Raw genomic sequence first — 14,325 nt, forward strand, 5'->3', positions numbered from 1 at the left:
CCGCGGGCAGCGAAGGCAAGGTTGCCGGCCGGCTGCCCGCCGGAAAGAAAAGAGTATAGGCCTAAATCTTATAGCTCTGATACCATGTAAGATAAATTGATAGAGAAAGAGAGATACAGAGAGAATGAATTATGTATATTGATTTATGTATTGAATGTAATTTGTACAATGGTTCAGGAGCTCCTTATAAAGGAGAAGTTTACAAACAATGCACCAAAAAGCAACCGAAAGCAAAGACATCATGATCAGCTAGGACACACTTTACAGCTAATAACAACATAGAATACACTAACAATATAATGCACTAACACATACCGTGTCCAATGTATTACATTGATCATTTTGGGATTTTCTTTCTAGGAAAATTATTATCTAATTTTGGTATACCATGTTACATTTTTTATGTAATACTTGATGTGTTTAGTTCATAAATTAAAAAAAAAAAAGAAGATAAAAGATGGGTGAAATGTGCCAACTACATGACATTTTCTATTTAATTTTAAACATAAGTTAGTATTAATGTAAATTGGAAAAAATTTGAAACATGAAGGGATAAAAAATTTCTAGAGCTAAAGTGAAAAAATGACTGAACATAAAAAGGATAAGTGTAATTTACCAAGAAAGTATTTATGAAATTATATTAAGAATTTTTTTTTCAAATTTCTTTATCTATCTACCTCGAAACACTCACGACTATTCTAGATGATTTAAAATTTTGAAGTGCCATAATTTCAAGACAAAATTTAATGAATGTCAATATTTTGAAATAACGAAACATAAGATTTAAAGGCAATGAAATTAAGCAATGCCATCCAAGTCCAACCCATCCAAGACTTGCAAACTGCGGTCCCGGCCATCCAGAAAATTCTTAATAGAATTATAAGCAAGCATTTGTTTGATAGTTAAAGTAACTTTCTTGATGATTAAAAAAAAATGAAGGGAACAATACTTATCTACCCTTCCTTCAAAGTATACTCCTTGCATATATATAAGTGTCGCAGGTTGATGCAATAATATTAGAGCATTCTCAACTATTCTCTCTCTCTCTCTCTCTCTGGTGTGTGTGTGTGTGTGTTTTGTAGTGCAAAAAGTTGTAACGTTCATAGCAATCATTTAGCAAACAAAGATGAAATATGAGGGAGATGAATTGAGTGAAGAACAGATTGCTGAGTTTCAGGAAGCTTTTTGCATGCTTGACAAAGATGGAGATGGTAAGCATATGTTTCTCTTTATTTTTCTCTCTCCTTTTTGGTTCACACAAAAATATATATATATTGGAAATAAACACATGGTGGGTTGGATTTGGGTGTCTGTTGTGCTTTTTGGTAGGGTTCAATCTAGATATGTTAATATGATTTGAATCGTTATCTTGTATAATACGTCGAATAGATTGTTTAGGCAAAAAAAAAAAATGATTAGATATCAATAGCCACATAATCGGATCATATTTGGCTACCGGTAATTGATTAACCTAATTTTTTTTGTATGAAAAACGATTATATAAAATGAATGGTTCGGATCAGCGAATCCAGAGTGAGCTCAAAAAATGTGCATAACATTAAGGCAGAACATAACCCCCAAATCCTGATATGCTTAACTTTCAATTATGATTTTCAATATTAATATCGGGATATGTACTGATATCGGGATATATCGTGAGGTCGAGGGGTTGGTTAGATGGTTGCGAGTAGCAGTAGTAGGGATAGTCTGTATTATCTCGAATCTCTCTCGATTTCTGTCATCTTTCTGTACCTTTAATTTCATGCTTTTTAATGAAATTTTTCTTTGCTGATAAAAAAAAAATATACTGATATCTACGATATAATATGTATAGGTTGCATCACCATTGAAGAATTGGCCACAGCAATTAAATCAATTGATCAAATTCCAACAGAAGTAGAATTGCAGCGCATGATCAGTGAAGTTGATGTCAATGGTAATGGAACAATTGAATTTGGGGAGTTCTTGCATCTCATGGCCACAAAGATGAAGGTGTAACATCATCTACCTTTTTTTTTTCTTCTTCTTCTTCTTTCAGCTGTCATGTTCTCAGTTATGTTATTTACTGGGTAAATTATATTTTCTAGGCTCTAATTTTTATTTAAATTTCACTTTGCTATTCATCTTGTAACAATTAAGTTATCAAATTTTACTCTGTATTTTAACGTGGCCCTCTTGTTACTCATTGTTAAGTATTTGGACAGAAAGTGCGCACGTAAGAGCCACATGAGCACGTTTTGGCAGCATTACAGAAAAATATTACCAAAAAAAATTGCACTATTCACCTTTCAATTTTCATTTAAATTTTACTTTGGTTACTCATGTTTTAACTTTCACTCAAATTTTGACCTATGGGGTGATGAAAGGATTAGATTAAAACTTGGCTTCAAGTCTGAGAACTTATCTATTACAAATTTACAATTATAAAGTGAAAAATTAGAATGAAATTCAAGTAAAATTCAGAGGGTAAAAATTGTAATTTATGCTATTTTACGTGTAGAAATTTTCATAAGAATGCCTAAGGATAAATGACATTAATATCTCTTAAAGTTTGAGGAAAATACATTTAAGTTTCACAAGTTTGACATAAATTCACATAATACTTAGTCAATTTTTCATTTATTAGTCACATAGATAGAAAAATAATGTTATCATCTCTTTTATATTGAAATGTATATATATTCGGAAAATTATTCAATACTTTCGGAGCACCACATGTTCATACTCCAAGCCAATCACCAATTACTTAGCCTCATGTTGTTCCCCCATCCCCAATATAAATCGTGGGCCCGTGCGCATCTCCACCAATCAAAACCTTATGGAGTACCACGTGTCCATATTCCGGGAGTACTGAATAATCACCCTATATATTCTACCCAATTTTTTTGATCAGCTATTCTATCCAATTTATTCATGTGATATGTACATTAATTTCAATTGTTTTAATCTTATTAAAAAGAAGTCGATGTACTCATCTAAACTTTAGGAGTATTCAGTATAATTATACATTATAATGTCTAATTGTGATCGTTTATATTTATAGGAAAGTGAAGCAGAAGAGGAACTAAAAGAAGCATTTAAAGTATTTGACAAGGATCAAGATGGTTACATATCACCCAATGAGGTTAATTCTTCTTCATATTTCTTTTACAAAAATATTACTAACACAAATTTTACTTGCATAAGAGCATAAGACCACTTGCACCTTAATATTTTTAGAATTATTTTGAACTCTTCACACTTACTTGCAAAGTTATTTCAAATTTTATCTACTTTGTATTTTCTTATTAATTATTATGTTTTTTTTTTTTTTTTTCATTTTGTTGGCAGTTGAGAAATGTAATGGTTAACTTAGGAGAGAGGCCGACTGATGAAGAGGTGGAGCAGATGATTAGAGATGCTGATTTGGATGGTGATGGTCTAATTGATTACAAGGAATTTGTTAGAATGATGTTGGTTGCATGACAAGTTCACCTTTTAAAGATGTGTTAGAATGATGGTGATGCTTTTAATGAAATAATTGACCCAAAATTCACAAGGATTCATCGTGACGCAATGAACTCTAATTTCCAACATGTTTCCAATCAACCCACCAACATCTAGATTGATAATTCTAGAGAAAAAGTCCAAATTTGTAATTTTATTTTTCACTGTGTTACACAGGTTTCTAATAAAAAAAAATCCATCTTACTTAATGGCCTTTCCTCTCTATTCTTTCCCTTCGTATGGGTCGGTTGCCTCACCATGATTAAAACCCTAAATGTCAATTAGACAAGCCACCTAAAAATATTTTTGCAGGTGCAATGAAGGGTTAAACAGTTCTAACTAAAGTCGCTATTTTCTAAAGATTACAGAGATTTTTGTTTTATTGTCCAGCACGGACATTATATGAATTTTTTTAAAATGCATTTTTTTTTTTAATGTTAGACCAATTTAATCTCCAACGTGAATGGAATTGGTTAAGTTATTGGCAACTAAACAAAATATTTTACGTTTTAATACATTTTGGCTTTTTGGTCAATAAATTTCAATTACAAGAAACCAAAAAATTATTAATAGATTTTGGCTTTTTGGTCAATAAATTTCAATTACAAGAAACCAAAAAATTATTAATATATTTGTTAAGTTTTATTTCATTATATGATTAAGTCATATTTTTTATAAATCGATACGTTTAGATGTTTCTTTCTTGGTTAATCTCATCATGTTTATATTATATCCTAGCCTAGATTACTACATGTGCACATGTAGGAGTGTACAAATGGCCTACGACTTATGGGCAGTCCGAGGTGGGCCCAACCTTATTAGGCCCAAGCCTAAGCCCAACTTGGGACCTTGAACCTAGGCTTGGGCCATCATTTTGAAGTCCGGCCCGGCCCGGCCCGCTCAAGGCCCACTCAAAGCCCGTCCCAAGACCCAATGTCATTTTTAATGAAAATAAATAAATAAAATGTTCAAGCCCTATCCAAGCTCGAGCCTAGGCCCAGGCCCACCTACTGGCCTACCCAAAGCCAGAATACCCCTTGCGCCTGGGCCTAGGCCTAAATTTTTGGCTCGTGGGCTGGCCCGAATTTTGGTGAGAGCCCGCGAGATTTGACATGGGCCGGCCCGAGCCCGGGTCTGGGTGGGCTCGGCTGGGCCAAATTTACACCCCTATGCAAATGTTGCCTAACAATATCAATATCGGGATGTGTTTCTACAATTATTAGGAACATATTGCATTTGTTCTTCATGGAGTTTTTTTTTTTTTGGTTTTTTGTAATTTATTTTTGAATGGAGAATTAACATTTCAAAATTAATTTCTTGCACTAATTGGGCAAGTAAAGGCCAACAATTTGCAGATCAGTTTATATGCCACGTGCAATGTACATTGTCACAAGCAAACCTCAATAATTGATTGTAATGAGTTAGAAAAGCTACCAAGGAGATTTTTGTTGGAGAGGGGGGGAATGATGAAAGAAGAAGACTTCATCTTGTAAAATGGAGCTCCATCACTAAAGTATGAGAACAGTTCAGAAGAATTCCCTATGACTAAATAAACACTATGGAGGCAAGTGGTAATTCAGAATTATAATCTGAGAATCAATAATTGGTTCCCAACTGACAGTACTCTTCTAAACTGTTCTAGACTTTGGAAAGGCATTCTTAGCATTTTCTCTAACAATGAGGACTTCAGAAGTCTTCTCCTTAATAATCTGATACTAAAACTTGGATTGGGCGTGGACATTCTATTCTGGTCTGATACTTGGATTAATAACAGATCACTTGCTATATTGTTTCCAAGACTGTTCTCCCTCTCTTCAGCAATCGTATGATTGGCCCATGTTGGAACCTTCTCTTCCGAAGGAATCTGCTTGTTTGGGAGCATGAAAAGCTTCAGGAACTTCTCCATCTTTTAAACAATTTTCTCCCCCAACTTGAGCGTAGTGATAGTTTTCAGTGGAAAATTGACAAGTTTGGTATTTTCTGTTAAATCGTTGGAAGAATGTTGCTCCATCCAAAGTAAAAATTTTCTCAGTGCTGGCTAGAACCTATGGAAAGCTAGAAATAATCTTATTTTCAATCAGCAACAAATCTGCTGGGAAAAACTTATTGATGGTGTGAAGCTTCAAGTGGCCTGTTGGACAAAGACAAATTCAGGATTCTCTTGCTTGTTCACCACTGACTTCATGCTCTATATTCATGAGGTCAGGAAAATCAAATCTAAGAGTAGAATAATATAGCTTCCTGATGTGACTTCCCAAGGAATATATATATATTTTTTTGATGACAGTGTTGTTATTAGTGTCTTAGTTGGCTTCTTGCTTTCTATCCTTGTGCTTATTATAGGCTACTTCATCATCAGGTATGTTCTCCAATACAAGGATTTCAAACCTCTTGATTTCAGCATCTCCAATACTGCTGGAGCTTGCTGATAGGCCAAAATGGGCTCCTTCATCATCGGGTATGTTCTCTGTTTCCTCCATGTACAAGTCTTATGTTGCTGGCCTTGGTTCTTATCTCAGAATCAGTAGAATGGTTTGAAAAACACCATTCCCCCCAAAGTTCAATGTTTTGGATGGTTGGCATGAAAACACAAAGTGAAGACTGCCGTATTTCTGCAAAGAATTGGAGTGTTTAGTGGCAATGCCTTTATTCTTTGCTGTTTCTGCAAGGCTGAGAATGAATCAGTGGTTCATGTTCTGTTACACTGCCCATTTAGTTAGAAAATTTGGTCGGCCTTGCTGTCATGGTGGGGAATTCAATGGGTTTTACCTGGGACAGTTGAGAGTTTGTTGTTTTGGTGGGATGGAGGGTGCTTCAAGAAGCTAGAAAGGAAAATTTGAAGAGCCATTACTTTGGCAATCTTGTGGTCTATTTGGAAGCTTCGAAACGAATGCGTGTTCAAGGGAGTGTAGTCTGATATCTGGGAGCTGTGTGAGCTTATATACATATGTAAATAATAATACTACTAATAATAATAATAATAAAATAATAATCCAGGAGGGCACGTGACGCCCCTAGTCACATGGTGACTCCGCTACTTAAATGACTTATTATTAAAATCATTTTTACCATCCATTTCTTTTTAGAAAAAATATAATTGCAACTATTCGATGAATATATATTTTTTTAATGAATGATTTATACATAGAGATGTACTATAAGTGACGGTATGTGTACGCATATGATCATTTAATTTTAGAAAAAGAAGATTCTAAACCATATAATTGAATTTAAAACATAAAAATTGAATTGAATTTGGAAAATTAAGAAGTTGAGAGATTTGGAGGAAAAAAAAACTTGAATTTAGGGTATTGCCTATGTAACAACTACACGGACATTTTGGAAAAATTTAAAAATTGAGACATCAATCTTAACTTTAACCATCACATATATAATAGTATAAATAGATAGATAGGAGTAAATATAGAAGATAAAATGAATAAATAAGATTATTGGAATTGGATTTATAATGAGCCCCACCAACCCAGTTGAAAGAAGCTATGCTATATTATTATGATTCATTAGGTGATTATTTTAGCATTTTTAATAAATGAAAACAAACAAATAAACAAAAAGTACTAAAGTCGTTTGTGTGGCAACAAAATAGAGTCCAAGTGACATCAATTATTTAACTAAACCGAACTTGGAAGCATCCTATTCACAGTCGATACCGTGTCCAATGTATTACATTGATCATTTTGGGATTTTCTTTCTAGGAAAATTATTATCTAATTTTGGTATACCATGTTACATTTTTTATGTATTACTTGATGTGTTTAGTTCATAAATTTTTTTTTAAAAAAAGATAAAAGATGGGTGAAATGTGCCAACTACATGACATTTTCTATTTAATTTTAAACATAAGTTAGTATTAATGTAAATTGGAAAAAATTTGAAACATGAAGGGATAAAAAATTTCTAGAGCCAAAGTGAAAAAATGGCTAAACATAAAAGGAATAAAGTGTAATTTACCAAGAAAGTATTTATGAAATTATATTAAGAATTTTTTTTTTCAAATTTCTTTATCTATCTACCTCGAAACACTCACGACTATTCTAGATGATTTAAAATTTTGAAGTGCCATAATTTCAAGACAAAATTTAATGAATGTCAATATTTTGAAATAACGAAACATAAGATTTAAAGACAGTGAAATTAAGCAATGCCGTCCAAGTCTAACCCCATCCAAGACTTGCAAACGGCGGTCCCGGCCATCCAGAAAATTCTTAATAGAGTTATAAGCAAGCATTTGTTTGATAGTTAAAGTAACTTTCTTGATGATTAAAAAAAATGAAGGGAACAACACTTATCTACCCTTCTTTCAAAGTATACTCCTTGCATATATGTGTTGAAGGTTAATGCAATAATATTAGGGCATTCTCAACTACTCTCTCTCTCTCTCTCTCTCTCTGGGGTGTGTGTGTGTGTGTTTTGTAGTGCAAAAAGTTGACTAAATAACGTTCATAGCAATCATTTAGCAAACAAAGATGAAATATGAGGAAGATGAATTGAGTGAAGAACAGATTGCTGAGTTTCAGGAAGCTTTTTGCTTGCTTGACAAAGATGGAGATGGTAAGCATATGTTTCTCTTTATTTTTCTCTCTCCTTTTTGGTTCACACAAAAATATATATATATATATATATATATTGGAAATAAACACATGGTGGGTTGGATTTGGGTGTCTGTTGTGCTTTTTGGTGGGGTTCAATCTAGATATGTTAATATGATTTGAATCGTTATCTTGTACAATACGTCGATTAGATTGTTTAGGCAAAAAAAAATAAAATGATTAGATATCAATAGCCACATAATTGGATCATATTTGGCTACCGGTAATTGATTAACTTGATTTTTTTGCATGAAAAACGATTATATAAACAGTTCGGATCAGTTCGGATCAAAGAATCCAGAGTGAGCTCACAAAAGTGCATAACATTAAGGCAGAACATACCCCAAAATCCTAATATGCTTAACTTCCAATTATGATTTTCAATAATGATATCGGGATATGTACTGATATCGACGGTATAATATGTATAGGTTGCATCACCATTGAAGAATTGGCCACGGCAGTTAAATCAATTGATCAAATTCCAACAGAAGAAGAATTGCAGAGCATGATCAGTGAAGTTGATGTCAATGGTAATGGAACTATAGAATTTGGGGAGTTCTTGCATCTCATGGCCACAAAGATGAAGGTGTAACGTCATCTACCTTTTTTTTTTCTTCTTCTTCTTCTTCTTTCAGTTGTCATGTTCTCAGTTATGTTATTTTACTGGGTAAATTATATTTTCTAGGCTCTAATTTTTATTTAAATTTCACTTTGGCATTCATCTTGTAACAATTAAGTTATCAAATTTTATTCTGTATTTTAATGTGGCCCTCTTGTTACTCATTGTGGGGATATATTTTATGAGTACCAACACGTGGCATGGTGACGCCGACGTGTCAGCCGAGGTGCCACATGTCGTGGTAGCTGTGCCGAGATTATCTTGGCGATGCCGAGGTTGCCTCCGAAGATATCGGAATCCGAGATAAGCGGATAAGGGTTAAGAGTTCTGGAGAAAAGAGAAGACTTTACTAAGATAAGGATAAAGCTCTAAGGGAGTTTATCTTTATCTCTTGAGGAATCCAAAGTGAGTACTAAATTGGAGTCCATAGAAGTCAGACTTCTAGTGGGACTTGGATTTAGTAAACTATAAAAGAGAGGCACCCCCGTGGGTCTAAGGTACGCAGTTTTATACTCAAGCTTGTGAGTTTAGCACTTGATTATCTTTGAGAGATATACTAACTTGATCATCGGAGTGCCCCTAGTGGAAGAGCCACCGCCGGAGCCTTTTTCTTTCTGTTACAGGTTACTAAAGCCATCTATTCTGCCGGTGCTCTCCAGCTGATTACTAGGCGGGCAGTGTGGTCGGAAAATCACCCACACAATTTGGCGCCGTCTGTGGGAAATCTTAGAAGAATAGATGGCCAGTAACAGACAGGGGGAAAATATTGGAGGCAACACTCCTGCTGAGAGTGGTAGACCAATTGACCTTGACATTGAAGGAGACAACCACAGTACAAGAAATCATGACCAGGGTCACGGAGAAAGAGACGTCGGCCAGGAGGGCAACGCTTCGAAGAGGACAGACCAAAGTAAGTATTATAATGAAAATAACTTTCAGGTATGGAGGGATAGGTGCCTACGGAGTGATGAGGAAGTAAAAGACTTGGCAAACAAGTTGGCGGACCTACAGTCAGTGGTCAACTTCATGATGCAAAACAATGTTATGCAGCCACCATACCCGCTGCAAGATACGCCGATGCCAGCAATTAATGCCCAGAAGGGAGGAAGGAAAGCAATCCCCGAAGCCCCTCAGCACACCAGGAGTGGAAGGCACTCTCACCAACCTTCCAGGGAAATCGGACGAGAGGAGCCAAGGCAAGAAGAGTCCCAAAGGACACATCACATGAAGGACCCAAGGCCCAAAGAACATCGGAATATTCAAGGTCAAGCACTCTGCTTTGACACAACCCATGGAGAAAGATTGAAACGGGCCCACCACGAGGCCGAAAGTAGTGTGCCAAAAAGATTGAAGTCCAGAGATAGCCGAGCTCCAGGGAGGAGTAAGGAAGACTTGAGGGATTACCTCAAAAGGAGGCAGCAGAATGTTGAAGCCGAGGTGACTTCCGCAGTTAAGCCGAGAACACCATTCTCGGTGGAACTCGACAAATTTAAAGCACCAAAAAGATTTAGTATGCCGAGGTTCCAAATTTATGATGGTAAGACAGATCCCAACTTTCATGTTGGACTATACCTGAACTCAATGGCGTTATACAGTGGCAACGAGCCGTTGCTCTGCAAAGTATTTCCCTCATCCTTTGGGAAAATTGCATCCGATTGGTTCCATAAACTACCAAAGGGAAGCGTAAAGACGTGGGAAGGCCTGGCCGAGATGTTTGTGGCCAGGTTTGTGACGAACAAACTACAGCCCTTAAGGGTCGACACCCTGATGGCTTTAAGAATCACCAAGGAAGAAGGCCTTAGGGCCTACGCGAAGAGGTACTACGAGGTGTTCAATCGAATACCCGAATGCAACCAAGAAGTGGCGGTCGTATCGTTCAAGAACGGCCTGAAAGATGACTGCCCACTACGGAAGTCTTTGGCAAAAACACTGCCAAAAAGCATGGAAGAACTCATGGCAAGAATCGAGAAGTAAGCCAGAGCCGAGGAAGATACATCGGGAAACAAAGAGATAAAGCAGGAGAAAGGAAACGGCTCGCCGAAGCGAGACCGAGGTAACAACGGACCGACCAAACAAGAAACAGAATTGAAGGGTAAACAGGCAGTGACCACGGTGTTCCGAATCCCCATCCATAAAGTCTTGGATCAAATACGAAACCAACCCTATTTCAGAACTCCAGCAAGAGCACCAGGGGAATTCATGGGAAGAAACATGGGTAGACGTTGCGCTTACCACAATGAAGAAGGGCACCCAACCCAGGGTTGCAGAGCCCTAAAAGCACACTTAGAAGACTTGGTAAGGCAAGGCCATCTGAGGGACCTTGTTGATGAGGCCAGGACCAGAGAAGAACAGGCAAGATTGCCTCAAGCACCAACAGCTCCACCACCTCCAGTACAGCAACCACAGGCAGGAGGACCAAGGGTGGTTAATGTGATCCACTCAAGGGTCAACGAGAACGAAGTCAGATGAGAGACCCAGAGGGTAAGGCATTTACAGCATGTCTACCAAATCAGGGAAAAAAGACATCGGCCAGAAGAGTGCCAAGGGCCGGTGATAGCCTTTACTGAAGCCGACCTGGAGCTAGTCCAACATCCGCATAATGATGCCATGGTAGTATCCCTCCAGGTTGGGGAATACCAAGTGAAACGCATCCTAATAGATCAAGGCAGCTCTTGTGACATCATGTACGTCAGATGTTACAAGGAGCTGGGCCTTCACCCAGACGACCTGGAACAATCCAGCAACCCTATGGTCGGCTTCAATGGAACGCCGACATGGCCACTGGGCGCAGTAAGCGTGGAAGTACAAGCTGGTACTAAGAAGATTAAAACAGAATTTATGGTGATTGACACACCCTCGCCATATAACATCATCTTGGGAAGACCATGGTTGCATGCAATGGGGGCAGTTCCCTCAACACTGCATCAACTACTGCGGTTCCCAACAGAGCATGGGATTGAAGAAGTCAGAGGAGATCAACTGCAGGCAAAAAGTTGCTCCATGGCAGCAATGAAGTCTACCTGCTGCATTCGGGAGCCAAAAGAGGCAGAGATTGAAGACGAGGACATGGAGGTCCTAGATGATGTCGGCAAGGAGCCAGCCGAAAAGAGTGAAGAGACACTAAAGAAAATCCTTGTCCAGGAGGGCGACGAAGAACGCTTCTTTCTTCTCGGCTCAGGCTTAGCCGAAGAAGAGGAAAGAGAACTGGAAGATTTTTTGAGAGCCAACATTGAGGTGTTCGCTTGGACACCTTACGAGATGTCTGGCATTGACCCCGAGGTCACTTGCCACAGACTGAATGTCGACAGGTCGGCAAAACCTGTGATTCAACGAGCCAGAAGACCGACGTTAATGCACGTCGAAGCAGTAGAAGAAGAAGTAGATAGACTTCTGGAGGCCAGGGCCATTCGAGAAGTTCACTACCCAACTTGGCTATCCAACACAGTGGTGGTGAAGAAAAAGAACGGCAAATGGAGGGTTTGTGTAGACTTTACCAGCCTCAACAAAGCTTGCCCCAAAGACAGCTTTCCTCTGCCCAAGATTGACCGGCTCGTAGACGCTACTTCAGGGCATGAAAGAATGAGTTTTCTGGACGCATACAGGGGGTACCACCAGATTGCCATGTACCCTCCAGACGAGGAGAAAACCGCGTTCATCACCCCTAAAGGCCTATATTGTTACAAGGTAATGCCTTTTGGGTTGAAAAACGCAGGAGCAACTTACCAAAGGTTAGTAACAAAAATGTTCAAGCACCTGATTGGCAAAACGGTAGAAGTCTACATCGATGACATGGTCGTTGTAGACGTCCCCCGAACGCCCCGGGAGGGTTAAGTCCCGTTCTGTTCATTTGGGGTCACTACAGCTCGGACTCTTAAATTGTCGCGGTTCTCAATCTGAACCAAAGAGTCCAAATCCGGCAATTTGTTTTGAGAAACTGATTTTTGAAAAAGTGCCAAACATGGACTGCTTTGCCAGATACAGAGTCGCCACCTAAATATTTTATTTTGGGAAATTTAGGAAACCCTGACTCGGTGCCAAAAGGCCACGTGTCCGTCATCACCAAAGTTGCCTCGGCTCGGGAACTTGGGTACGATTGGGGAAGGTCACTTCGTGAACACCCCCGCTCGCCTGATCAAAGATCGGTCTCTACTAACCATGATATCTATTTTTGAAAACTTTGTGTGTTCTTAATCCGGTTTATTAGCCTAGGTTACTATGTGATGCACACCGCATACAAGTATAGACTGGGTCGCCCGAATTGGAACAAAACATTTCATGTTTATTTTTGAAAGATGGTTTGCTACCCGCAGGTAGGCTTTAAAACATTTGATGATTTATTTCGATTTAAACAACCCAACCTTCACCCACAGGCATTCAGGCAGTTATATCGGATAAGCACATAGCCTCATGGTAAGCATGCTATTCATGGCAGTCACTTACACGCATGCAAGGATGCTAAAGCATAAAAGCTCACCGAGTACTCCAAGCAAAAATAGACACTTATTAGAAATCATGCATGAATCCTAAGTATACAGAAATGCCTAATGCAACACATACAAAATGTGATTATAGTAGGCTCGGCTATTCTAAGACGGCATATGAAATGTTACAACTACCATGTATTCAACTTTGAATTGAAAATACAATGCAGTTAGTATGATGCGCCGAGCCTGATGCATGCAATACAGATGAATGATGCAAACATGCTGTCATACTGTATGCTAATTTAAACATGCCCTAATCTAACCATCAAAAGCGGGTAAATAAAAGGGAGAAAGACGTGGGGTTGGAAGACATACATCACACTCACCCACACTTATTACAGTTGTGCCCTCACTCGGAGGGTCCGAATAAATATACAGTCCAAATATTACAGTCCCGAATAATACAGTCCAAAATATTACAAAATCCTAATTAATTAATGAATTAACTAAGAAAATAAATAAGACTGGCGTGCAAGCCAGGGACTGTCTTGCTTCTGATGGATGATGCATGTCCGGATTGTCTTGCGCAGAAATCCACCGGAATGCCCCAATTAGCCTCTGTTTACACCTGTTCTTGAAATGCGTGCCAAGCCCTGAAAAATTGCCGATTCTTCGTTTTGCTGCAACAGAGAGCAGGAAAGGGGCATAGCAATGTATTTGCACATATATATGCATGTCTCGATCCTCGTGCCACCAATCACGTATACCGAGGCATGATGGCCGAGGAGTCGAATTGCACAAGTCAATGTAGGATGAATGCACATGAAACTACAGCTAAAACCTAACTCCATCATGGATAATCCGGAGTGTCGGTGACTGGGGAATTGAGACACATTCCGTCACTCGGAGTACGAAATGCACCTCGTTTCCCGTGCCCGGGCTAACTCCTATCCCGGATACGATGCGATATGCATGACATGCATGAAATGTAACTAAGATACAATCCTAACATACACAATGCTATGGAATGACATGCCTCGAAATACGTGCACACGGGCACGCGAACCGAGAAAATGACGGAATGCTGAAAATGAGGTGCCTCGAAATGCGTGCACACGGGCACGCAAACCGAGGCGATGATATGTGTCTCGAAATGCGTGCACGCGGGCACGCAAATCGAGGC

The 14,325-nt window shown here is 38.4% G+C and overlaps 2 protein-coding genes across 2 annotated transcripts in view; both read left to right on the top strand.

Moving 5' to 3' along the window:
- The first annotated feature begins 1,021 nt into the window (after positions 1–1,021).
- LOC114298433 (calmodulin-like) lies at positions 1,022–3,695 on the top strand. The gene is made up of 4 exons (XM_082868023.1): positions 1,022–1,211; positions 1,835–1,992; positions 3,044–3,124; positions 3,331–3,695. The coding sequence occupies exons 1-4, from the start codon at positions 1,127–1,129 to the stop codon at positions 3,463–3,465; spliced, it is 459 nt and encodes a 152-aa protein (XP_082724149.1). The 5' UTR covers positions 1,022–1,126; the 3' UTR covers positions 3,466–3,695.
- Positions 3,696–7,973: 4,278 nt separating this feature from the next.
- LOC114321010 (uncharacterized) overlaps positions 7,974–14,325 on the top strand; it is a 78,237-nt gene continuing 71,885 nt past the window's right edge. Inside the window, exons 1-2 of the mRNA XM_082869926.1 lie at positions 7,974–8,058; positions 8,528–8,687. Of these exons, the coding sequence (XP_082726052.1) occupies positions 7,974–8,058; positions 8,528–8,687 (245 nt within the window). The remainder of the gene's footprint in view (positions 8,059–8,527; positions 8,688–14,325) is intronic.

Source organism: Camellia sinensis, chromosome 5 (assembly GCF_055761805.1).
Source record: "Camellia sinensis isolate YWXY chromosome 5, ASM5576180v1, whole genome shotgun sequence".
NCBI classification, from domain to species: domain Eukaryota; kingdom Viridiplantae; phylum Streptophyta; class Magnoliopsida; order Ericales; family Theaceae; genus Camellia; species Camellia sinensis.